The sequence below is a fragment of the Peromyscus californicus genome, unplaced genomic scaffold (assembly GCF_007827085.1).
Source record: "Peromyscus californicus insignis strain IS unplaced genomic scaffold, ASM782708v3 Scaffold_24__1_contigs__length_46423439, whole genome shotgun sequence".
NCBI lineage: Eukaryota > Metazoa > Chordata > Mammalia > Rodentia > Cricetidae > Peromyscus > Peromyscus californicus.
The window spans coordinates 614,694-642,012 of record NW_026294535.1 but is presented as its reverse complement, the minus strand read 5'-3'; the positions used below and the strand labels follow the sequence as shown (position 1 = coordinate 642,012).

Below are 27,319 nucleotides of genomic sequence, written 5' to 3'. Positions count from 1 at the left end.
TTTGATTTTACACTCACTAATGGACAATGACATGAAGGATTGTTGTGAGTGTTTGCTGTGCATTTGTTTATTTTTCTTTGGGAAAATGTTTATCCAAATCCCTTTCCATTTAAAAAATTGGTTATCTTGACTTTTTAGAGTCAAAGTCCTCTGTCAATTCTGGACACTCAGTCTTTATCAGACATGAATTTGTGAATATTTTCTTTTGACCTATGGATGTGTGTGTGTGTGTGTGTGTGTGTGTGTGTGTGTGTGTGTGTGTGTGGTACATGAGTGCAGGTGTCCATGGAGGCCACAAGAGGGTGTCAGATCCCCCTGGAGCTGGAGTTACAGGCATCTGTGGGCTGCCTCATGTGGGTACTGGAAACTGAAACCGTTCTCTTCAAGAGGAGCAAGTGCTCTTAACTACTGTGCCAATTCCTCACAGGCAGATAACAACTGTTTTTTGAACTCTGGTAGAACTTAAAAAAAGTGCTTTTATACAGATTTCTCTAATTACCTAAGAAGTTACCTTGAGAAATCTATTTCTTCATGTGGATTCAAGATTTGTGTGTGTGTGTGTTTGTATGTGTGTAATAGCAGAGCTGAGGAGAGGGTGTTGGGCAGCCTCCTCTATCATTCACTACTTATTCCTTTGAGGCAGAGTCTCTCCCTGAACCTGGGGCTTGCACTGGTGCTCACATTTCCTTGGCTATGCTAAAGCCACAAACCCCAGTCACCGTCCTGTTCCCACAACCCTCAGAGCTGGGGTACAAGTGTGCATGGTTTTCCTGGATCTGAACTCTGGTCCTGATGATGGTTCAGCAAGTGCTCTTGACCACTGAGCCATCTCTCCAGCCCTGTGACTGTTTCTTTACCACCATCTGCTATCAAGTTGATAAGCACAGAAATACACTGACTTTATTCTCAGGTCTCAAAGGAGGTCAATGAAATGACAGTGAAAATGCCGTATCAGTGTTTCATAAATGGACAGTTTGTGGATGCCGAGGATGGGGAGACTTACGATACTGTCAACCCCACAGATGGATCTGTGAGTAATGACAGCTGCAGTGACCAGCAGCCATGAGCTTTTGTCTCACAAGGCTGTGCACCAGGTGGGCTGAGGTTACTTGGCTCTAGCTCTGCCCCCAAGCTCCTCAAATACATTTCATGCATTTCTCTTACCCATTCAGCTCTGACATGGACTATTGTGAACCACAGTAACTGTTTTTAAGTAGACTGAGTGTTTATGATGAATTTAGACTGCTGTGCCCATACACAGCAGAAGATTTCTCTGTACAGAGCTCCGTGAGGGAGGGGATCCTTCAGACTCTGAGAACTCATGGCAAGCAATCCCACTTCCCCGAGGAAGAACTGTACAATTGCCCTAAACCTGTTCTTCCAGAATGAAATGAGGCATAAGATGGATCAAGATGAGGTTCAGTTTCCACATTCAAACTCTGTCATTTTCTTTGCCCTAGATGGATTAGTTTTGTCGTGGATTTTTTTTCCATTTGATAAGTCATACTCTACTTTTATAAGAAGTCTAATATTAATTCCAAGAGCCACACTGATAGATCCCTTAGGAAACCTATTTTTGCTTGCCTTGAAATAGACGATATGCAGAGTGTCCTACGCTTCCTTAGCGGATGTTGACAAAGCAGTAGCTGCAGCCAAGGACGCCTTTGAAAATGGTGAATGGGGAAAGATGAATGCCAGAGAGAGAGGAAGACTGATGTACAGGTGTGTGTTCTGAAAAAACAACTGTGTTATCTCAGGGTATTAGTTAATATTGTCAAGAGTATAAAAAACCCCACAAAACATTCTATGCACCTGTGGAAGACATAACATGTCTCTCATTACTTGAGTCATGCAAAATCCCACACAAGTTCTTGACATCTGATTACTGCTTGTATCAGTTGGAGGTCATCAAGGAGTATGTAAGATGTGGGGAACAACATGGAACTCCCACAAAGACTAAGGAAAGGCAGGGCTGGTGGCAGGAAAGCTGGTACTTCCCCCAGGTCTGAAGGGAGAGAGGAAGAAGTGGTGGCTAGAATCTGCCAAGATCTACAGCTGCAGAGGAGCACTCTAGAGCCCTCTGTAGTTACAGAAGAGCACTCTAGAGTCCTCCATGGTTGCAGAAGAGCACTCTAGAGTCCTCTGTAGGTATAGAAGAGCCCTCTAGAGTCCTCTATAGTTACAGAAGAGTACTCTAGAGCCCTCTGTAGCTGCAGAAGAGCACTCTGGAATCCTCTGTAGCTGCAAAAGAGCACTCTGGACTCCTCTGTAGCTGCACAAGAGCACTCTACAGTGGTCTTAAAAAGGGAGAGCACTTAGAAGAGTGACCTGGGAGATTTAACCCCTTGACCCCATCCTTCACCTACTTCACAAATTTCCCAACATGCCTCTCAGTCACCAGGTAATAAATAGGATCTAAAGGTCATCCTCCAAGGTCACGGACCAGTAGAGAATGGACAGAGCTGCACATGGGGGGACATTCCACACCTTGTTTTTAAAGACGAGGAAGGAAGGAGGAAAAATACCAAGGTCTTGGAAGAATATTATAAATGAATGAATATTCTAGAAGCAATTAGTTTCAAAGATTCATACTGCCTTCTGCTTATCTATAGCTAAATATTTCACCTGTACTGACAAATTTCTTAGAGTGAGATCTGCTAGAAGCATGGGGGGAGGGTGTCCTGTCCAGCCCAACTCCTGAATGTCCAAGAAGAACCACCCCAGGAAGGGAGGGATAGAAGGAAGGGGTTAATGGGGCAGGGGTGAATACGAAAGACTATTTTTACTATTTCCCACACAGACCCCACACACCTTCCTAAGGAAACCAGCACCTTGGAGACTGCTGTGGAGTTTGTGATTCACTCCACATGCCTGCTTTGTCCTCTTCTGTCAGTTTTGAAAACATTTCTGTACCAACCAGAAAGCCACAAGTGTTCATGGTCCTTAGGGGTGTGTGGCTTGTGCTCTGACACCTCCCTGTGTTAATAAACGACTCTCCTGCTGCTGGTTCCTTTGACCCACTACCTCCTGCCTATGACGACTGGCTCAGCTACTACTCTACTGCTTACGCACCTAGGAGGCAAGGAGCACATGCTGGAGACATGGTTGGCTTCTCCCTGTAACTCATGAGTTAAATGCTGGGTTGTAGCTCAGAGCTAGAATACTTGCCTCGCATGTGTGAGGGCCTGGGTTTGATCCATAGACTGCAGAATCTGTACTAATAACCCACTGAAATAAATAATTTATACAATGATTTAATTGCTACCTTCCTAGACCATGATCTCTACAGGGGTAGGTGCATTGCTCTGGATCAGTCTCTGGAATCTCAGTCTGGGGTGGTACCCTGAGCAGGGCTAGCATATACACCTAGTAAGGGCTCCATCGATAAGTGCTTAGTGGATTTCTCTCACTGCCCACACAGACTTGCTGATCTACTGGAAGAAAACCAAGAGGAGCTGGCAACCATAGAAGCCCTGGATTCCGGGGCTGTCTACACCCTGGCTCTGAAGACTCACATTGGAATGTCTGTGCAAACATTCCGATACTTCGCAGGCTGGTGTGACAAAATTCAGGTAAGCACAAACACTCCTCGATCATTCCTAGAGGAAAGTGGCCTTAAGAGCACTAGTTTGCGGCAGGTTTGGCCTCTGATTCTGTGATGGCAGTTTATTCCCCGTCCTCTGGAGAGGAGCAGTGCTGGATCCCCAATGCTGCAGAAGAGCAGGCACACCCACTATGAGCCTCCTTTAAGTACTTTTCTTCCTTGAGCTGTGTGCACGTGTGTTTGATGTATGTTGGGTGTCTCTTCCTCCATTGCTCTACACCTTATTTCTTTAGATAGGGTCTCTCACTGAACCTAGAGCTTGTGGATCTGCTTAGACTGTCTGTCCAACAAGCTCTAGAAATCTTCCTGTCCTGTCTCTCCAGTGCTGGGATTGTAGACACGTGCCATCTCACCCAGTTTTGTTCTTGGGTGCCGGGAATCTGAACTTAGGTCTTAGCTCACACAGTAAGCACTCTACTGAGCTGGCCATCTCCCCAGCCCTATTAAATTCTTTTGAGAAAGAAACAGCAATTCATTCTAATTCAGGGATTTATTTCCTAGACGTTGAACAGGAGGAGAGGGCAAAAAGCATATTATCTGTGATTAAGCTTAGTAATTTAAATTAGTAAAGTATCAGCCTTTCTTTCCTGTAGGGCTCTACAATCCCAATCAACCAGGCCCGTCCAAATCACAACCTGACCTTCACCAAGAAGGAGCCACTTGGGTAAGACAAGAGGAGAACCTCTGGGTGACTTGGACATTGTGCTGCTGTGCGGGGACTAAGGCCATGGGCCTTCTAGCCTCTGGGTGACTTGGATGTTGTGCTGGTGTGTGGAGGACTAAGGCCATGGGCCTTCCAGCCTCTGGGTGACTCGGACGTTGTGCTGCTGTGTGGGGACTAAGGTTGTGGGCCTTCTCCCCACAGTGTCTGTGCCATCATCATCCCCTGGAACTACCCACTGATGATGCTGGCCTGGAAGAGTGCAGCATGCTTGGCAGCAGGCAACACCCTAGTACTCAAGCCGGCACAGGTGAGCCTGCCCAGCGTGCAGAGGGTTCCCCTTGCCTGCAAACTGAAAACAAACATACATTGATAAACAACACACCTTTAAGCTTTTCACAGTTCACAGACAACTCTTCATATATTATTCTTAAATTCTCATTTTTAAAACGTGTGTGCCGGGAGAACCACATGTATGTATGCAGAGGTCAGAGGACAATGCCTCTTGGGATCTGGGAATCATACTTAGGCCATTGGGTTTGGTGCCAAGGGCTTTATCTGAAGGACCATCTTGCTGATGCCATTCACATGTAATTACCAAAAATCTTAGGAAGATATAGAAGATGAGGGGGAAGTGCATAAAATAACTTAGTAATTACAGCAATTGTGTAAGGTCCAGGGATGTACAACCTCTGACTCTGTGATGTAACCCACTCATCCTCAAAGGTGCTGGGCCACATGCACAGCTATCCTTGGAGGCAAAGGGCTGGAGGGCCACAGGTTGAACATGCCTAAGCATGTATGCATGTGGGTAACAAGGGAATGCTTTAAAAATGCATCACGCAGTTCTTAGAGACATCTATTAATGCTACAGTAGTTTCTGTTTAAGAGCACCTCAAGTGGCCCAGGCTGGGCTTTAACTTCCATGCAGCGGAAGCTGGTCTGGAAAATCTGAGCCTCCTGCCTCCGCAGCCCAAGTGCTATGATTACAGGCAGAGACCACATCCAGCTGCAGGAGCACTTTTAAGTATTATTCTATCCATGGTGGCTTCATTCCAGGGCATAATAACACACTCTGTGGACCACCTCCCTTCAACTGCAGTACTGTGAGAGACTAATCCACACTCTGTGGACCACCTCCCTTCAACTGCAGTACTGTGAGAGACTTAGCCCCACACTCTGTGGACCACCTCCCTTCAACTGCAGTACTGTGAGAGACTAATCCACATGCTGGCACAGTAGGCTTCTCGGTTCTTCAGTGTCTGGGGCCAGCTTCTCACCGAGTCTCTCCAGGCTGCCACTGTTGAAGCATCATGGTGTAGCTTACCCATCTGTCACTAGAAGGGGACCAGTAGCTCTTTTCCACATGCACTGCAGTATTTGTCCTACAGGTTCCATGCCAAGTCTTTCAACTATGTGTCCATTTTATGAAGGTTGCTTGAGTTAAGACCATAATACAGTCTGTGATTCCACATAGCCAGGCTTGTCAGCTGCACATGGGGCAGCTTTCAGAGTAGATGAGCAACCTAGGGGACTATGACCCTGACACACAAAGCCAGCAAGGGAATCACTGTGATCTCCCTTCCCTCCTGCACCACACACACACACACACACACACACACACACACACACACACACACACAGATAAACAGAGACAGAGAGACGGAGACAGAGAGAGAGAGAGAGAGAGAGAGAGAGAGAGAGAGAGAGAGAGCACACCAGGGAGGGAATCACTGTGATATCCCTTTCCCTACACACACATACACACACACACACACACACACACAGAGAGAGAGAGAGAGAGAGAGAGAGAGAGAGAGAGAGAGAGACAGACAGACAGACAGACAGACAGACAGACAGAGAGAGACAGAGAGACGGAGACAGAGAGACAGAGACAGAGATAGATCCCTTGTCACTGAGCACCTACTCCTCCATAGGACACTGATGTCCTTTGTGACCCTCTGCCCCCTGACCTTCTTGCAGACTGAACATTACTGTCCAGACCTAACTGTGAGTCACGGTGGTTTCTTGTGCATCTGTCAGTTGAAACAGAAGCTCGGGTACTTTCCGTACTTCACTGGATCTTCCTGCATATTCCACTGTTAGAGATCCAACGAAAAAGCCCTCATTTATATCATCAGTGTTAGTGTGGGGGAAGATTAAAAAGTAGAGAGAGGGCGAAAGCAATGCAGTAAAGACTCCGTATTTGAGTGATCAGGGTGAACTATATACAAGGAATTATTTGGACTACTTTGGCAACTTTGCTGTGAGTCTGAAGTTATCTTAAAATTAAAAAAACAACAAAAAGCAATGTAAAATACAAACAAAATGAGCTCTCGGGGCAGGGGAAACGGCTCACTAAGTAGGAGTACATGCTTTGCAAGCATTTGCACCTGAGTTCGAATTCTCAAAAACTGTAATGGGCCGGGCACAGATGAATATGCCTTTAACTCCAGCAGTGGTAGGAGCGAGTGGGTGTAGACAGAGTATAAGAGCTTGTTGGTCAACCAGCTTAGCTGAAACAACAAGCTTCTGATTCAGTTAGAGACTGTGTCGTGAGGCAGTAAGGTGGATGGCGACAGCGTCCTGCTCTGGTCTCCATAAGCGAACACACCCACACTCTGTGCACATACCCCATGTGTGCACCACACCCACAAAGGAGGGAATCAGGGCCCTGGTAAGGACCGAACAGGTTTGAGGAAGGCAATTCCTGTCTTCACTTCTAGGTCACGCCCTTGACAGCGCTGAAGTTTGCAGAGCTGACTGTGAAAGCAGGCTTTCCAAAGGGGGTAATCAACATCGTTCCAGGCTCAGGTAAGCCCGCAGGGGACCAATGAGTGACTCAGGAGCTACATCCTGTTTCCCACTGCAGTCTTAGCCTAAATGAAACACTTCTGGACACAGGTCACCAAGCATAAACATACTTACAGTGTGATAAAAATGTAGAGTTGAAATTGAGTGTGTGGGGTACAGGGAGTTATAAGGGGGACTGGAGAGCACTGTAAAAACTGCCCTAAGGAGGGCTATTGTGATTTCAATAAGTACTTTGGAAGATAACAATCGAGGCTTCTCCATCAATATGAGGTGGGGGTGCAGACAGGGCATGGAGGACATTGTTTTAATCCATTTGTAATTAACACAGAAAATGTAAAATGCAGGTTCACATACAAGCTTAGAAACCTACTTCAGCAAGTGCAAACCCATCCTCCCAGCAAGATCTGAGTCATGTTTTGGCCCTGATTACTTCTACAGGGGGTGTTGCAGGACAGCGGCTTTCTCAGCACCCAGATATCCGCAAGCTTGGCTTCACTGGCTCCACGTCTGTGGGCAAACAGATCATGAGCAGGTACTGGCTTGCTGTAGGGAGCCCACTCTACCAGGCTTCTGTTGGGGTTTCAATAGAAAGTTTCAGAACAAGGAAAACCAAGGCTGGGGATAGGGCTCAGTTGGTAGAGTGCTTGCCTGGCATGCACAAAGCCATAGGTTTGATTCCTAAAGCTGCATAGAGCAGATCTGGTGACCCATCCTGTAATGTCAGCACTCTGGAGGTGGAGGCAGAGGGTCAGAAGGTACAGGTCATTCTTGGCTACAAAACAAGTTGGAAGGTTACCTGGGATACCTGAGACCCTGTCTCAAAAAATAAATAAACAACAAAATTAGAGTTAGAGAAGTCACACCAGGGGCTGGAGACATGGCTCAGAGATTAAGAGCAGGCACTGGCTATTCTTCCAGAGGTCCTGAGTTCAATTCCCAGCAACCACATGGTGGCTCACAACCATCTATAATGAGATATGGTCCCCTTTTCTGGCCTGCATGCATACATGTAGGCAGAACATTATATACATAACAAATAAATTTTAAAAAGAGGGTTGGGGATTTAGCTCAGTGATAGGGCGCTTGTCTAGCAAGTGTAAGGCCCTGGGTTCGGTCATCAGCTCTAGTTTAAAAATAAAAATTTTTAAAAAGAAAGAAAAACCACATCAAATGGAGAAACTGACTTTATCACTGACAAATTCTGAGATACATAAATGTAAGACAAAGCTCTCCACAGTTGAAACCAGGGTCACGACTGGGGACAGAGCTGTGTGGTTAATGGCTTGTCTGGCAAATCCAAACAAACACAACCAACATGAAGGTAGAAGGTGTGCCAGGTCACAGCCCAAAACAATCAAATCAAAATGATAAACACAATGGCCACTGAGTCATGGGAGAAATCTGTGGGCTATTTTTTCTTTCTATGACTCTATCCACTCTGAGTAGGAGTACCTATGAAGGTTGGGATGGGCCTTCTCATGGTTTGTCACAAGCACTGCTCAAATTGCAAACAAACAAAAACCAACGTAACAGAAGGAGTGAATAACTACCGCACCTCTGGCAATTGGTGTCCCACCCACAGTGGTCTAGCAGGCCGTCTAGAAGCTAAATTTGCTCTGCAGACCTTGATATAACTGAATTCTTAAAGGTGAATTTCCCTATGCTGGGTATGCTATGAATGTGTTGCTCTGATTGATTGATAAATAAAATGCTGACTGGCCAGTCATCAGGCAGGAAGTATAGGATAGGCGGGACAAACAAAGAAGAGAATTCTGGGAAGTGGAAGGCTGAGTCAGGAGACACTGCCAGCTGCTGCTGCCATGAGAACAAGATGTAAAGTACTGGTAAGTCACGAGCCATGTGACAATTTACAGATTAATAGAAACAGGTTAATTTAAGATATAGAAACTAGATAACAATGGCCATACAGTTTATAAGTAATATAAGCCTCTGAGTATTTTATAAGTGGGCTGCGAGACTACTGGGGGCTTGGCAGGACCCAGAGAGAAACTCTCCAGCTACAATCATTTGACCACAGAATTTTTCAAACATTATAGAAAACCTCTAAAATATATAACAGGAGCAAAAAAGCATGTGAACCTCACACACTTACCTCACAGCCTCCCTTTTGGGTTTCTTTTCTCTTTCCTTCCCCTCTCCTCTTGGAGACACGGTTTCCCTGTGTAGCAGGGCTGGCCTTGAACTCTCCACGCTCCATCTTCCTGCCTCCATTTTCTGAATGCTGGACTACAGGCATGCACCACTGTGCCCTCATAAATGAGGTTCCTAATATTTCTGAGGCTCAGTTATGTTTTACATGTCAAGTAGTAACATGTTTGGGGGAGAGAGAGAGAGAGAGAGAGAGAGAGAGAGAGAGAGAGAGAGAGAGACTAACAAATCTTTCCTGTTTGTTCTCCTCTAGCTGTGCTGTGAGCAACCTGAAGAAAGTTTCCCTTGAGCTTGGTGGCAAATCCCCACTTATAATATTCAATGACTGTGAACTTGACAAGGCAGTGCGGATGGTAAGTGGGCCAGACCCAGGCAGTAGGTGCCTAGTTCTAAAGCCTCCTTTATTGGAGGTCTTCAGATGGGATATAGCTTAGCTAGTCATAAGCAAATGTCATCTTTTTGTTTATCCTAAGGATGCTTAATTTTTTAAATGGCTTTTTATATTTTTATAATATCTCCTCCTATCTGCTAGCACCTTGCCTTTTTCATCCTTCTTATCTGTTCTGGACACCAGGCTCCAGTTAGACTGTCTAAACAAACCCAGCAAAGGGTTTGCCTCCATGCTTGACACCAAGTTCCATCCTACAGACCCACATGGTGGAAGGAAAAACCACCTCCTGAAAGTTGTCCTTTGACCTCCACACACACATTAGAGCATTCATACACCTGCCTCCAAAAAGTAACATGAAAAAGATTTGTAAAATAAAGATCAAAAGTAGTTAGCAGGGCTTGCCTGTGCATGCATAGAACTCAGGGTTCGATTCCCAGCACAGCATAAACTGGGTATGATGGTACTCATCTATAATCCCTGCACTTGAGATGGGGAAACAAGAGGATCAGAAGTTCAAAGTCATTCTAAGCTTCATACTGAAGTCAAGGCTGCCCTGGGCTAGAGACTCTGCCCAAAAGTAATCAATCAATCGATCAGTCGATAGTAGTTAGCAGCTGAGCTTAGTGGGTGACACACACACATATTGTACTAGTTACCTAAGAAGCTGAGGCAAGAGGATCATGTGAGTCTGGAAGTTCAGAACCAGAATGGACATCACAAGGCTCCATCCCTTTAAAAACACAGTACCTGGCAGCAATCACTCCCTGGTTTCCACTTCATACACCATTATGGACGAAGCTAGGTGAGGAGGCACAGGGCCTCCTACTAACTTTGTGGCCCAAGAGAGTTAAACTATTTCAAATTGTGGAAACATCTTTTAAATAAAACAAGAAGCTCAATTATGTTTTGCATGAGAAAATAATTGGGCGAATCCTCTCTCTTCCTTTCTGAGACAGAGGTGAGCCAGCGTTGAGGGTGCTAGCCTTCTAGTGACTGACTCTATTTGCATGTGTGGCTTCCTGCTCTGCCCTGAGCAGCCTCTGCCCACTCCCCCCCCCCCCCCAGCTGTAATCTGAATGAGCATTCTCAGCCAAACCCCACTGGGTGAGGACCCCAAAGACAGTGGAGAGGTCTGCAGTGAAGGACCCCCCCCCCCCCCAACTTCTTTGGCCTATTTGTGTCTGGAGACTCCAGTGACAGACAACAGGGGAACACTGATATCAAGGCCAAGACTCCCCTGGATATGTTCATTTCTAAGAACCTTTCCAGAACATTCCAGAGAAAAGACAAGAGAAAGAAAAGTAGAAGGTGGATTTGTTCCATTAGCTTGCTGTCATATTTTTAAAAGGTTTATTTATTTATTTATTATGTATACAGTGTTCTGTCTGCATGTATGCCTCCAGGGCAGAAGAGGGCACCAGATTTCATTAAGTTGGTTCTGAGCCATCGTATGGTTGCTGGGAATTGAACTCAGGACCTCTGGAAGAGCCACCAGTGCTCTTAACCACTGAGCCATCTCTCCAGTCCCATATGCTTTTCTTAAAGATTTATTTTTATTATTTTATGTGTATAAGTTTTGCCTGCGTGTACATCTGTGCACCACATGACTGCTTGGTACCTGAGGAGGTGGAGAGTTTCCATGTGGTTGCTGGGAATGGAACCCTGGTCCTATGCAACAAGAAATGCTCTCAACCACTGAACCAACTGTTCAGGCCCTACTGTTATATTTTTTTAAAAGAGATTATTTTACATGTATAGGTGTTTTGCATGAATGTATGTCCGCGTACCATGTGTGTGGTGTGGGTGCTGAGAACCGAAGCCAGGTCCTCTGCCAAAGAAACACATGCTCTCAATGGCTGAGCCGTCTCTCCAGTCATGCCCCATCCCCCATTACATTTTTAAAAGCACCAAATTTTATGTTCTGGACTGTGTCAGATGAATAAAGATTACGAAGGGTGAAAAAAATCATAAGCATGAAGACAACCAGTATGTAGTGGGTACAGAGAGCCAGTTTTTTTCTATTGGCCACAGCTACACTCTACCCACTAGGAATCCATACCCTGCAGAGCCACAGCTCCCACCATGCAAGAATGGTAGACACTGCAAGAAATGCAGCTGCTGCTGCAAAGTGCCCGGAGGGTTTCAATTCTGTCTAGGGAGGCTTCCTGGGAGTGAGCCAGCAGCTGGATTTACAAAGGAAAGATCACCCCAACTCCACGAGTCTGCATGATCTGCTGTTTTTTTGTGCCCATCATTTAAAAAAATGTAAACATATCCTTAAAGATATCCCTTTTATGGGGGTAGGGTTTGAGGGATGATTTTGCATGTGAGTATGTGTACATGTGTGTGAGCACACAGGGATGGGAGTGTGTGTACATGTGTGTGAGCACACAGGATGGGAGTGTGTACTTGTGCAGATTCAGAGGACAACATTGGGGGCCCTGCTCTGTCAATCTCCACCTTATTCCTTCCTTCCTTCCTTCCTTCCTTCCTTCCTTCCTTCCTTCCTTCCTTCCCTCCCTCCCTCCTTCTGTCCCTCCGTCCGTCCCTCCCTCCCTCCCTCCCTCCCTCCTTCCTTCCTTCCTTCCTTTCTTTCCATATTTCAAGACAGGGTTTCTCGGTGTAGCCCTAACTGTCCTAGAACTCACTTTGTAGACCAGGCTGGCCTTAACTCAGAGATCCTCCTGCTTCTGCCTCCCGAGTGCTGGGATTAAAGGCATGCACCATCACAGCACAGCTCTCAAAAACTTTTTTTGTAGAATAAATTTATTGCACAAAATTATTTTAGGTATACCCTCATTGTCACACATTTTAAAATGAGTGCTCATGAACCAGAACTGGGAAAAGTCAAAACAAGTATCTCCCAGGAATCCCCATCACCAACAATCTACAGGACCATCTGACACCTCTGTTACCTGTGGCCTTTGCATGACAATGTGTGGGCAGGCAGATGGCTCAGTAAGCATCAGGACCAGCATATGGACTCCCAGCACCCCCATAGGAAGCCAGGTTGGGCAGTGTGCACTAGAGTCCAGCACTGGGAGACAGGAGCGTGCCTGGAGTTCATTAGCCACCCTCTAGCTCAACTGCAAGAGATCCTGTAGCCACACCCCTGCCCTCACAAAAACCTAAAGAATGGAGAGCAACTGGGGAAAATATGTGGTATTGACCTCTGGTCCACATGCACACACATATGAACATGCTCTCCCATGAAGTACTGCCGTCTCTGTGTAACTGGATGGCAGGCTTGACTTGAGCAGTGCTAATGTTAGTTTCTCTTTTGCTGCTGAAGGGCATGGGTGCAGTATTTTTCAATAAAGGAGAGAACTGCATTGCAGCTGGACGACTGTTTGTGGAAGAGTCCATCCACGACGAATTTGTAACCAGAGTGGTAAGGCATCTTCATACTTGCTGTGAGTTTTACATGCACTGTTTTCCTGAAAAGGATTTCTGGGATTATTCATGATTTTTAGATATGAGATATCGATAGCATTGAGCTGGCTAGGGGTGCAGGGGGCTCAGTGATGGAATGACTACTTAACACACACATGGCCCTGTGTTCCAACACACATATACATACACACATACACACATACATACACACACATACACACACACACACACACACACACACACACACACACGCACACACGCACGCATACCAGGTGTGCTGGCATATACCTGTAATCCCAGTGCTGGTCAGGTAAGCAGAGACAAGCAGATGCCTGGGACTCACTGGCCAAACAGTCTAGACTAACCAGCAAGCTCCAGGCCGAGGAGAAACCCTGTCTCAAAAAAGAAGTGGAGAACACCTGGGGAAGAATAGCTGAGTTGTCCTCTGGCCTCTGCATGTGTGTGTGCACATACACACAAATACATACACACACACACACACACACACACACACACACACACACACACACACACACACACATTGAGAGAGAGATACAGACACATAAACACCCAAAAGCAAAGGTATCCTTTCTTCATGAGAGAGTATAACACAATTATATAGAGGCAGGTGGTGAGGAGTCAGTGGGTGGTCACGGAGTCTTACAGAGTAATTCACTTGGTGTCTCAGGAGGACCCAGTTCACAGTACAGAGGTATAGAGACTTATAGGATCTGACACTTGATGAAATTTCCAAAGCAGAGACCAGAAATTTCAAGCACTTGCTGTATTGGTCCAGTACAAACATGTTTTGCATACAGACCATTTTTTAAAATTTATGCATTGTATTTCCTTTTTAAAGACTTTTATGAGGAGGATCTCACTACGTAGCCTTGCCTAACCTGAAGATTGCTATGTAGACTAGGCTGGCCTCAAACTCAAAGATCTGCCTGTCTCTGCCTTTCAGTTGCTGGAATTAAAGACAGGCACCACCACAACCAATAAGATATCTGTGTGTGTGTGTGTGTGTGTGTGTGTGTGTGTGTATACACTCTGAAAGTCAGAGGTGCTTGTGAACACCTGATGTGGGTACTAGGAACCGAACTCAAGTCCTCTGCAAGAGGAATATGCATTTTTATCCTCTGATCCATCTCACCAGCCCCTCAAGAGTATTTGTTGGGCACCTAGCAATGCTAAACACTGTGCTGGGTGTTGGCAATACAAAACCAGGCAGGCTGCCATGGTCCCTCTCTTGCAGAGCATCTCTCTAGCACAGGGTTTGCAAGACAGCAAGAGATTAGAAGCAGACCTGTGTTCAAACGTATGGGGTCATGGTGGTTTCATCCTTTCTTTTCATTGAACTGGAGTTCCAGCCAGAAAACGTAGACTTAGATTGTGACAAGGATGACAAGGAGCAATCACAGGTCTGCCATCGAGGAGCAGTGTACCAGCTTCTCATGAGAACATTCTATCCTGGGGTTACAGGCCAGGTCTGCCCTGGTACACAGTGAATTCTAGGACAGCCTGGATTACATGACACCTGTCTCAAAAAAAAAAAAAAAAAAAAAAAAAGAAAGAAAAACATACCAGCAATTCTTCTGGCATGGCTATCTCATGAGAATCTCACAAGGGCACTCTACCACATTTAAAAAGAATTTCTATTTCCATCAAGAGTCTAAGGTGACATGTTAATTTCAGAATGTCAGTTTGCTTACTGGATTAACATTTGGGATTTGGAAACACAGCATGGGCTTGTATTGTTAGAAAAGAGTACTTAAGAACTTGGTATTTAAAGACAGTACAGAGTGACTGTGTGTGACCAGACAGCCCACTTAACTCCTTTAAGGCCTCAGTTTCTCCTTCTGTAACACGGAAGTAGTGAAAACTTGCTTCCAGTGAGGCTGGAAAGAGCCAACCACATATCCTTCAGCTGCTCAGTACACCATGCACCACATGTAGAAACTCAGCCAGGGGATCCACTGTTACTACTAACAGTTACTGTGTTTTGTGGACTGGGCAATATACAGGTGGAAGAAATTAAAATGATGAAGATTGGTGATCCGCTGGACAGAGCTACGGACCACGGGCCCCAAAACCACAAAGCGCATCTAGAAAAGCTGCTGCAGTACTGTGAAACTGGAGTGAAGGAAGGGGCCACACTGGTATACGGAGGAAGACAGGTGCAGCGGTTGGGTAAGAGCACCCCTAGGGAAGTGCCCGGTGCTTGCCCCCCACCCAAAGCCAGAATGGATGGAAATGACTTCTGTTTTAGTGCTGTCCCTGCAGAAGTGTGTGTGTGTGTGTGTGTGTGTGTGTGTGTGTGTGTGTGTGTGCGCACACACGTGTGAATACAGGTGCCTACAGAATCCAGATCCATCAGTTCCACCTGAGCTAGAGTTATAGGTAGTTGTGAGCTGCCAGATTTGAGTGCTGTGAACCAAACACACACAAGTCCTCTGCTAGAGCAGACCACACTCCTAACCACTGAGCCATCACACCAACCCAATAGCAATATTTATAATTTGACCCAAAAGTATATCTTTATCTTGCTGGGTCACTTTTTTGTTGTTGTTGTTTTTTGAGATAAGGTTTCTCCGTGTAGCCCTGGCTGTCCTGAAACTTGCTCTGTAGACCACCAGACTTGCCTCAAACTCATAGAGATCCGCCTGCTGCTTTGCCACTTTTAAGCGGAGGGCATGGAGGCAGCCAGTTTTCCTAAGCCTCGGTTTCCTGTGTAGAATGGGGTGACATGCGCCCTTATGAGGCAAGGGGCATGGCAAAGTTGATGGGCCAGCGCTCGACTGTCCCTGAACAGGAGTGATGGTGTTATCAGGCACTGGTTGGTCATCTTGAGTCTTGTCACTCTCCAGCTGAGCCCGGGAAGGGTTTCTCCTGCTGTCAAGGCAGGGCTTGATAGTACGATCACCAAAAAACAGAGACGATTACTATTTGGACTGTTACTGTGCACTGACTCCTTATTTTAAATATTGGTAATTGCAAGGAAAATAAAAGAAGACTGAGTAGGTGGTATAGAAACATTTGCACAAAAGAATCCTTGCAAGTCAAAAAAGAAAGGAAGGAAGAAAGAGAGAGAGAAAAAGCTGGGTTGTGGTGGCACACACCTTTAACCCCAGCACTCCAGAGGCAAAGGCAGGTGGATCTCTGTGAGTTTGATGCCACCCTGGTCTACAGATCGAGTTCCAGAACAGCCAGGGCAACACAGAGAAACCCCGTCTTGAAAAAAAATATATATAAATTAGAAAAATCACTTCATTGTATTTCTCTAACAGATGAAATCATTGATTCAGGGAGAGAATGGTGGTCCACAGAGGCTGGTGTTGTTAGAACAAGGCATTGGGCACTGAAGAGATGGATCAGGTATTTCCGGCAGTGGAGCTCTTACAGAAGACCCGGCTTGGTTCCCAGCACCCACGTGGTGGCTCATGGCTATAACTGCAGTTCCAAAGGAGGTCTTCTGGTCTCCATGGGCACCAAGCAAGCGCATGGTGTGCATACCTGCAGGCAAACACATAAAACATTATTTTTTTTAAAGACATCATTTTTATGTGTATGGGCGCTTTACCTATACATGTGTCTGTGTATCACATGCTTGCCTAGTGCCTGTGACAGAAGAAGGTCTGAATCCCTGGGGACTGCAGTTCTAGATGGTTGTGAGTTGACATGTGGGTGCTGGGAACAGAACTTGAGTCCTTTGGAAAATCAAGTGCTCTTAACCATTGAGCCATCTCTCCAGGGTCCAATTTTTTTTTTAAGGAATACACCATATGGAGAAACAAATGTCACATAATAAAGCATTGACAAATTTAAAACGCTAAGATATTCTATGGTATAGTCAGACAGGATGGCATACACATTAACTCCAGCACTTGGGAAGCTGAGACAGGAAGGAGGTTCAAGACCAGCCTGGGCTACAAAGCAAGTTCCAGGTAACCTTGGACAATAGGGAGATATCATCTCAAAAGAATAAAGTAGAGGAGGAAATACCGAAGTAAAAGACAAGTGAGAAATTAAACAATCAAATGCACCTGTCGATTTATTTCAATCTTTAGTTAAATCAAAGAGGGTAGTAACTATCAAACACTGGAAGGAAATGAAGTAAAAACACAAATAAAGAACTTGTCCATTTCATGAGAGTTAATCTCGATTGTGGTTTTCTTTTTAAAATGCCTGTTCTTTTGCCTGACTTGTACTGAAATGCTTGGGAGTGGAAATGGAATCTGGGTCTTGTTTGAAGACATATCAGTGGGGAAAATATCAAATCAAAGATGGTGAGTTATGAATATTTATTAAGTCCATGCTCTACTTTTACATCCTTGAAGTTTCCATAATAAAGCCATTAAAAAACGAGCAGCCAGGAAGGCAGACACCGCATGAAAGATGGTTTGCTTCTTGTTAGCTAAGCCTGGGGTGAACTGGGGATGAAATGATCTCACCTATGATGGATGCTTTTATTTTTTTCCTCACAGGCTTCTTTATGGAACCAACCGTGTTCACAGATGTTGAAGACCACATGTACCTTGCCAAAGAGGAATCCTTCGGGCCTATCATGGTCATTTCTAAATTTCAAAATGGGTGTGTTCCTTAGGCACACGGTGTAACGTGGGTTTCAGCTAGATAGCGTCTCTGCCTTGTGCTGTACATAGAGCACACAACCCATGAACATGCAATTCTCCACCCTAAGGATAAGTCAGCTGGTTAATTAATTAGATGCGGGGTGATGGCTCAGTGGGTGTGGTGCTCACCGGGTCAACGTGAAGTCCAGAGTGCAGATCCTCAGCACCCACTTAAAAGGGAGGTGTGGTGCATACACCTGCAAGCTCAGAGCTGGGAGACAGAGACAGAAGGGTCACCTGGCAAGCCAACCCAGCCTGACTAGTGAGCTCCAGCTATCACGGGCGACCCTGTCTCAAAAACTGAGGTGACAGAATAACCAGGGGGATTGGGGGGGGACACTGGAGAGCTTTGGACCTGTACAGATCTGAACAGGGTTGCACACAGGAGACATGCTCTGAAAATCAGGGAGAGGACGCTCACCAATGATCCTTGAAGACTGAACAGACAATGCTGGTCAAACGGGAAAAGACACTCCACGGCATGTGTGAAGAGTGGAATACTCTTGGTTATAATATCACATGCAACTTTCAGAGTTGGCCTGGAGTATTTCACTTAAAAAACATTAATCAGGTCCCAGAGAAATAAGAGCACTGGCTGTTCTTCCAGAGATCATGAGTTCAATTCCCAGCAACCACATGGTGGCTCACAACCATCTGTAATGAGATCTGGTGCCCTCTTCTGGAGTGCAGGCATACATGCAGACAGAACACTGTATACATAATAAATAAATAAATCTTTTTTTTTTTTTAAAGAAATTATCCTGTTTTAACATGAAAAAGAAACCTTCAAGCAGAGTGAGTGTGCTTCGCTGTACTTTTAATGGTTTTTCTGCTTCTGGAAACATCTTACAGGGACATCGACGGGGTGCTGCGTCGAGCAAATAACACTGAATATGGTTTGGCCTCTGGGGTTTTCACGAGAGACATCAGCAAAGCCATGTACGTGAGTGACAAGCTAGAGGCGGGCACAGTTTTCATCAACACCTACAACAAGACAGACGTGGCGGCCCCGTTTGGCGGAGTGAAGCAGTCTGGCTTTGGAAAAGACTTGGGTGAGTGTGGCTTATTTTGCTCCTGTGCATCCATGTTACATCACACAGAAACATGCAGTTCCATGCAACAATACTCCCTTATTGTTTTAAAGGGCTCTCCTACACAGCAGTTTACAAAGGACACTGAAATTCTAAAAAAAAAAAATTAAATACATTTTTAAGACAACCTCAGATATTTATTTGTGTGCATACATAAGTGTGCCATGTCATTATGTGGCACTCAGAGGACAGCAGTCCAAGTTGGTTCTCTCCTTTCACCCCGTGGGTCCTGGAGATTAAATGCAGGTCATTGGGCTTGCTTGAAAAATGCCTTCACCCACTCAGCAATCTCACTGGTAAAATGTGTTTCTAAATCTGAATTTCAGTATGAAGTTGGTTTAGTTTTGTGGAACTCAGTGGAACCAAGAAGACAGTTTGAGGGTGGAAGTAGCTCTGGAGTTGGTCCTGTCTCTACGCTGAGTCTTGCAGAGTCACAGAGATAGGCAGGGTCTGTTGGGCATGGAGGGCTCCAGGATCAGAGTACAACAGTTAACAGCCTTCACCGTCGGCAACCGCCCTGACAACTCTCAAGCCACAGCTCACTTTGGATGCTGAAGCTGTGCTGGGCCCCAACCTAAGACTACACGAGGAGCACAAGCAAGTGCTCCCAGCAGACAGTGGCTAGGAACTCATCTGTTCAGAGTGGGGAGACGAGGCTTTGGACGGCCGGGTGAGGTGCCCAGCTCCATACTGACAGGCACTGGCAGAGAAGTGAAAGCCAGCCGGTCCAGCTGCGGAGCTCACCTCCTGCTCTACAGTCCTGTATTGCTTCAGCGTAATAAGTGTAAAAATACACGTAAGATGTGAGAGCATGCTGTGGTGGTTCATGCCACCACACTTAAGAGGCCATGAGATAGGAGGACCAGTTCAAGAGCGTTCCTGGCCGAACAGCAAATTTGAGGCCAGCCTGAAATATAAAATGTTTGATTTGCTGAAAATTATCTGTAGATTTGGCTCATTTGAGGTGTTAGATTCTCTTTCCTAATGATTTTTGACAGTGTACTCACAGGAATAAAAAGTGGTCTTGGGTCTAAAACAGAGCTGGAGGTTTTCTTGGAAAATTTATAGAAGCGGCCATTTCTGCTTGTCCTCTGACAGGGTAACTGACAGCCAAAGGCTTGTTTACTGTGCAACACAACAGTTTGTCTGGTGGTTCTTCTCCAAGGCTGAAAGTTCAGCCTTGTCAGTGTAGTCTCAGTGCTGGTTATCTCTCAGGTTATAATCACCTAGGAGCTTTACAGGAAATACAGATACTTGATCCGATTGCTCTGGAGTAGGCTGGGAACAAGTTGGTAATTCTCCCTGCGTCACTCTAACAAGGGGACACGTTCGACAGCCCTCTGTCTACTGTGCTCACTAGTCACCATGTGGCACTCTGCCCTTGACCTCTGTCCCCTCTATCCACTGTGCTCACTAGTCTCCACGTGGCTTAGCTTCTGTAGAGATCACTTGTCTGGAAACAGGCAAAGCCTAGACATGGTCTTGTGTCTCTACCAGCAGAGGAAGCTGCACTTCCTTTCTCTTCACAGTAAGGTGAAATTGAAAGTCCCCAAGCTTTCCAACCCATACTCAACTCTGCTTTACGTAATGTGACCGAACAGGCAGCACCCTGGTCACAGAATTGTAAACTGGGGAAACGGAATTCATCCAGCAGGGAACAGGAGGAAGATTAGGGCTGAAGCTTGCCAACCAACACGCCAATCTTTAGAGGGCCAGGTAGGCTACCTAAGCCCTTACCACCCATCTTGGTCTATGGTCCATTAGTATCCACACTGTGAGGCCTTCCCCTAACTTAACTCAATCCACCTGCAAGTCAGCAAGGCCCTCGGATGATTGTATGAACCTGAGGAGCACTGGCCTAGGCCACAAATCTTCACCCATCCTTGTGAATGTTCTGTTGGCTACTCTTCTCTCCCACAGGTGAGGAAGCCCTGAATGAATACCTCAAGACCAAAACGGTGACACTCGAGTATTAGAGCAATGCCAGCCTCAGGAGGCCTTCGATGAATAGCCTGCTTCTCAAACCGTCACAAGCTGAGGAAGGAGGAACCATCTGTGAGCCACAAAAATACATACAAGGACCAAGAAGAGGGTTGGGCCGCTTGTGTGAGCATTTGCCTGAGGGCCTCAGTAAATTCTAGTATACTATTTTTCTCACCAAATGACTTACCTCTGTTAGGTTTTAACAATGTTGGGTATTCTGTGTATTTCTAAAGTATCTAAGCCCCTTCTGTTCCATGAAGGACTATTCTCTTCAAGGCCATCCCTCTTGAACACACTGACCTCACTCAGCTGTAATGTACAGATACATTTAGGATTTCTGGATCATTAATCCCCGGGCCATACAGATTGGACACTAACAACCATTTCTTTACTTTTGTTTTCAAAGCACAGCATACCCCATGTAGAATGTGATGGCTGTCCTTTTCCCTTTTCATAGAACATCCATTTTTGTGCCTTTGACTCTCCTGTAGCCCACTGTGACAGACGAGCAGCCCATGGCTTTTCTTCCATATCTACCTACTGGGTACAAACTGAAGTTCTGAGGACCTTGGTCCTATATTGTCATCGTCTTTGGTCCTATAGTTTAAATTCTAGTAAACAGTTTTTTCCGGAAGTACACAGCATGCGATGGCCAATCTTAGTCATACTAGACTGTCATACTACCTGGCTTGGAGAAAATTACCCACCTTCTCTGAGCTCTGGCTTCCTATGTGGGCTCCCTGGTGTGTAAAACAGGGGTAGCAGTGCCTTCCTCAATACCCTCATTAAAAGGATTCTGTGCAATAAAAAAAGCCCCAGCACTGGGCTTCGCCGTATATGTAAATAGTCAATTAAATGTAAGTCTCTTTTTCCATCTCTGCTTTAAAAATACCGAGATGAGTTAATTGACTAGATGAGGGAACTTCCAAGAAGGCTCATTGATCAGTGAAGTGAACTGATGGATGAAATGAACTTCCTACACTTCCCACCCATTCTCCTCACATCGTGCCTGGCACAGTTCTGACACCTGCTGTGCACTGAAAAATGGTGCTAGAGACAGTGTCTCCTGCCTGCAACACCAGACTCAGGAGGCTGAGGCAGGATGATCACTGAGCCTGGCTACCAGACAAACAAAACTAACTATTAAAATGTCAGTGGCACCAGGAAAAGTGGCACCTTTCCCATGGCTGTTTTCCTGGATGCTTATTCACCCTTTCACAGGACATCTTGCCTCCCACTTCTCTACCTGCTGACTCTGTTGCTCACTGGCTGTGTGATGTCAGGCAAGTTAGTGACCTAATGTCCCCGGGGCTCAATTTGGTGTAAGACGGCGATAAACTCCGTGACTTAAGTGATATAGTGTTGGCACGCACACCCCCAGTATCTTTGTCACATCACTCAAGGACTGGCCACTGCTCCTGTGCAGTGCTCACATTGAGTCCCACTGTGACACAGGTTTAATTATTGCTGCTGACATGTAATCAGACAAAGGGTACTTCTTGAACACAGAAGTCTCCAGAAGATGGCCAGAACAGCTAACTTCCGTTACATCTTCCTTCTGAAGGGCAGCTTCGGTGAACACTCATTCCTTGGGTGTGGCAGACACTCCTGAGGAGTACTACCAACTTTGGAAGCTAGATGAGGGTGTGCAGGGAATCAGTAACATTAGAGGCAGAAAACATTTCCAGGGAAAGATCCCGCCTTGACCAATGCAGCAAAGATTGCCTTCCAGCACTTCTTATTACACTACCATTCATTTACCATCAGAAACAGAATTGAAATGACTATTCACTGGCCTCAAATTACAGTTCCTATTTGCAGAAAATGGCAGAAGCCTTGGTCTAAGTTACCACTGGCCCTCCCCCTGCAAGTGACTCTGGAGGCATCACCCTCTTCATGAGGCAAGCCTTCTGATCACCAAGAATCTGTTCTTAGACACAGCAGCAGCACTTGGAAGGCGGAGGCAGGAGGACCAGAAGTTTAAAGTGAGCCTTAACTACACAGTGAGTACAGGGTCTGCCTGGGCTTTATTACATCCTGTCTCAAAAAGGAGAAACCTGCTGCTGCAAAAACTTCAGGAAAGCCTTGATTCCTCCATTGCTACTTCTGCTCTTTCCTGATTTCCCATCTCTTCCGGAAGTTCTCCCTGAGCAACTGCTCCCTGAAGCAGACCGTGGGCTGGGAATTCCACTTTCATCCTTTGTTTCTACCGTGTCCACCTTTTGAAGCTTGTGATCTTTCTAGTTCTGAAGCATCCCTTTATTTGCGGTCCCACTCCTTGTGTTCCCTCCCTTCACGATGATCCTGCCCACACTGACTTGACTTTCACTACCACTGGAGAATACTGCTGATGCTGCTTAAGATGGACACTTTAAAATGAAGTATCTTATCATGATTTGGCATAGTATCAATTTGCTTTAATAGCATGGCAGACCAAAAAAACATGCTTGCTCTCCTCTCCTGGGCTGGTTGTTTATCCTGTATTTTATTATTATTATTATTACATCATTATTATTTACTATTATTATTATTGGTTTCCAAGACAAGGCTTCTTTGTGTATCCTTGGCTGTAGACCAGGCTGGCCTTGAACTCACTAGAGAGCCACCTGCCTCTGCTTCTGGAGAGCTGGGATGAAAGGCGTGTGCCACCACCACCTTGCTTACCCTCAAATGTTAATCAAGGTGGCTACACTGTTAACTTTGAACTTCTTTGGGAATCTGATAAAAGCAAATGCTCGTGCCACTCCTGCTCCCAAATTCATGTACACATCCATAATCCTATGAGAACCAAGGGATCCTCAGAGCTTCCCAAGGCCATGTGTGGGCCACAGACTCGGACCTTTCTCCATGGCGAGTTCTATACAGTTTTTGGCAAGTGTGCTTTTGATATCTGAGTACTGATGATAATCAACAGCAGCAAGAAACACCCAACATTGGGAACTGAACTGAAGCTTGAGGGTCCTGGAGCCTGCCTAAGTGGCTTAATTAGCAGAGATAACTAAGTCATTGCTTAATCAAGTTCCTTCAGATCATTTGTTCTAAGCCCGGATGTGTTTGGCCCTGGACTGGGGCAATGCAGATATGGTCAGCATGTCTACCCTAGCTCCCTATGCCCATGTCTCTGTTCTGTCCTTTGAGCAAACTTCCTTCCAGACCTTTCTTTTCCTATCTGCAGCTGGGTTAAGCTTCTCTCTAGGCTCTTGCCTCAAACTCAGCACTTGATACTCAAGCTGCTGACTGTAATTGTCAATGATCACTCCTGTCTCTGTCCCCAGAACGCTAAGTCCACAGCACCTGTCATTTGAGGGCCTCCTGTGTGCCACTCGACTGAGCAGGTTTTACTATTCTGTAACTATTCTATACTTATAGGATAACTGCTATTCTATTCAATCTTGCCAGTACCTTTGCCAATGAATGGAGGTGTTCTTTTCTCTGCCTGCACCACCACACCACGTCATAACCTCATTTTATAGACTATTAATTCTCTTATTCCTCCCTCATGTGTCCTGTTTAAAGCTTGTTGGTCTTGACACTCTGCTCAAAACTTAAGGGGTTTGTTTAGCATAAAGCCCAGTGTATTCACTACTGCCAGTCCATCTTGGTCCTCTGACCTCACCTCTATTGATTTCTCTATGTTCTGACTGTCCTGGTCACTCTGATGTTTTTCAAACACACCAAGTCTGTCCCCGCCTCCAGGCTGCTGAATGAATTGGTCCCTGTGCCAGCGCTGTGATGGTGATGGATTTTGTTGCAGGTGTGGGGGAGGAGGGAAAGACACAGCACTCTCCGTGTAAAAACTCTCTTCAGAGCTGATTTCAACTTACTAGTTCGACTTCACTGAACATGGAGCTGGGAAGAAAGGTAACTGACAAGGCAAGCCAACACCAGCATCCCACTGCCTCCTGCTGAACTGTCCTTGCTGTCCACAGCTTCTTGCTGCCTTGCTTTGACGTCTCTCATCAGAAATCATGTTCCACACATTGCCTGCTCAGCATACATGACCTGCCATCCACATGTGGCTGCTCTGTCATTCTGTGCCTCTCCGTCTGTTCTTTCTGTAGCACTCACCACTACCTGGCCTATACCAAACAGCTCGATGCAGACACTGGGATGTAATCTTTGGGAACAAGTGCTGGCTTTGTTCCAGGCCTAAGATGTAGGAGAGCTCAAGAGGATCTGCTTTCTAGTTGAGAGGTTAGGTGACCTGCCTAAATCACACTTAATAAAATATTAAGTATTTGTGCAGTGAACTCATAGTCTTAACCATGAGATTTTTATTCCCAATGCCTTCAACAGGGCCTGGATACTGAAGAGCAGGAATACAAAGAATTATTTATCAAAATAAAAATAAAATAAAATCAGCTCAATAGATATTATCTGCAAGAGATTTTGCAGAAGTAGTTAGGACAAGGGTGAAGAGCCTCTCCATATTTAATGTTCCATGAAAATGTGTTAGGGGAAGCCTAGGGTAGAAGGGAATAATGAAAGGTGGTAGACGAATCGTGGCTCATTGTACAGGGATTGTTACTACTATTGCAAATATACTTTAAAAATTCACTTGGATATCAAATTATGTTTTTTTTTGAAAAAGACCCTATTTTCTTCCCACTTAGGCTCCAAAAACATGAGAGGTGGCAGATAGGAGTGACTGAGAGGCTGGGTGTGATGGCTCACACCTTTAATCCCAGCACATCAGGAGGCAGAGGTGAGCCTGGTCTACATTGTGAGTTCCAGGCTACCAGCCAAGACTACATAGTGGGACCCTGCCTCAAACAAACAAAAAGCAAACAAACAAAAAACAAAACCAGGAAGGGGGTGGTGGCTGAGAGGGATTGTCATTCTTACATGCTTAAATGAGTTTTAAATAGTATTTAATTATGTAAAAACGTATGAAGTGACTCATCCATCAGTTTCTTTCCACAGAAATAACCACACACCTGAGATTGCCTTATTCTCCATTGTTAGACTTGCTGATCAGCTACTAACTTGTTACCTTTATTTTCATTCAACAGTTACACTTGTTAATGGACACTAACTTGTTACCTTCATTCTCAATCAATAGTTACACTTGTTAATGGACACTAACTTGTTACTTTCATTCTCAATCAACAGTTACACTTGTTAATGGACACTAACTTGTTACCTTCATTTTCAATCAACGAGGCCATCACTATGTCAATAAACACATCTTTGCACAGTTTGCTGACTATAATCAAGTGGGTCTACTCTTGGGCATGTAAAATTGCTTTGCTAGATCCGTGCCACAACACATCTTACTGAATAATTTGTTAGGGGCCAGTGATGTGGCTCCACAGGAAAAGGCTCTTGCTGCCAAGTTTTAAACCCTCAATTTGAGCCCTGGACCCCACATGGTGGAGGGAGGGACCTGACTCCCACAAGTTGCCCATCCTTTGACTTCTGCCCTGCATTATGGTATCCCTGTATCTACATACACATATGATGAAGAAATATAGTGTTTTAAAGAATTTGTGTCAGGTTATGGCAGTGCCTGCTGTATTCCCAACCCTGGAGAAGCAAAGGCAGGAAGAGTTCAAGGCCACCATAGGATACACATTGAGACAAATACAAAAATAAAAACTTGTGGCCAAACTCACACTTACTAGGATAAATTCCTACAAATGAAAGTTTTGGGTCAAATACATAATGACCAAGTTCCTCAAGATGTTTGCTGCTGCTGTGTAATAGCCACACAGTACTCCAACACCCCAGTTTTACTGAGCACTGCTCTATGCATGTCTATCAATCCATTAAGTTCTTACAGTAACAACTAGGGGAGTACAGACCCCAGATTATTGCTCAAAACAGTGAAGTGGCTGGACTGGAATTTGATCCAGATAGCATCAGAGTCTGTGCTCATGGTGTAGTGATGCCAAGGTGTGGTGACTTACGTTCAATGTGGAAGGAACTGTCTGTCAGTACAATGAGGAAATGTGGTCCACTACCAGGCAGGAGTCAGAGTAGCACACCATGCCATGGAGGGCCAGTCAAGGAAGCCAAGCTTCACTCTCCCTACTCTCTCTCTAACTCTTACCTGCTGGGTCTACCTGTGACCTCTGAGACAAGTTCCAGGAATCAGGAACCACTCTAAGATACACTATAGTTCCTCTGCACTTCTGGCTGGGAAGGCTCATCTCTTGCACCCTGTCCCAAACCACTAATGGACAAAAATTTTCTGTGATGAGATTCGGGAATCCACAGATTAGAGAGTCTGCTAGTAACACATTCTGCTTTCTTCAGAACCATGAATCAGGAAATGAACTGATGTTTAAGCTCAAGTACTTGTGTCAAGTACTGACACAAAATGAGAGAAAAGAGTTTATACATACTATACATTCCAAGTAAGGCTCTGTACCAGGCACTGAGAAACACAGAGAGCCTCAACACAGTGGTGGATACACAGCAACAATATAGCAATACACACCAACATACAAGCTGGTTATAATTATCACAGCTGATACACAATTAAACACTTGGAAAATTTATTTACCACGACAATTTTACCCATAAGACATTTACATGCTGTTTTCTGATCACTTTCCACAGACCACAGAGCAAACGGCT

General features: G+C 45.3%; 1 protein-coding gene across 2 annotated transcripts in view; it reads left to right on the top strand.

The window, feature by feature from the left end:
* Positions 1-25,937, top strand: part of Aldh1l2 (aldehyde dehydrogenase 1 family member L2) — a 47,719-nt gene extending 21,782 nt beyond the window's left edge. Inside the window, exons 11-23 of one of the 2 annotated variants that reach the window (XM_052752901.1) lie at positions 911-1,030; positions 1,595-1,722; positions 3,422-3,572; positions 4,198-4,268; positions 4,470-4,575; positions 6,992-7,079; positions 7,518-7,611; positions 9,502-9,601; positions 12,932-13,030; positions 15,057-15,222; positions 17,517-17,622; positions 18,516-18,715; positions 20,675-25,937. In XM_052752901.1, the coding sequence (XP_052608861.1) occupies positions 911-1,030; positions 1,595-1,722; positions 3,422-3,572; positions 4,198-4,268; positions 4,470-4,575; positions 6,992-7,079; positions 7,518-7,611; positions 9,502-9,601; positions 12,932-13,030; positions 15,057-15,222; positions 17,517-17,622; positions 18,516-18,715; positions 20,675-20,730 (1,485 nt within the window). In that variant the 3' untranslated portion in view covers positions 20,731-25,937. The remainder of the gene's footprint in view (positions 1-910; positions 1,031-1,594; positions 1,723-3,421; positions 3,573-4,197; positions 4,269-4,469; positions 4,576-6,991; positions 7,080-7,517; positions 7,612-9,501; positions 9,602-12,931; positions 13,031-15,056; positions 15,223-17,516; positions 17,623-18,515; positions 18,716-20,674) is intronic. The other variant, XM_052752902.1, reaches the window with a different exon arrangement.
* The last annotated feature ends 1,382 nt before the right edge of the window (positions 25,938-27,319 follow it).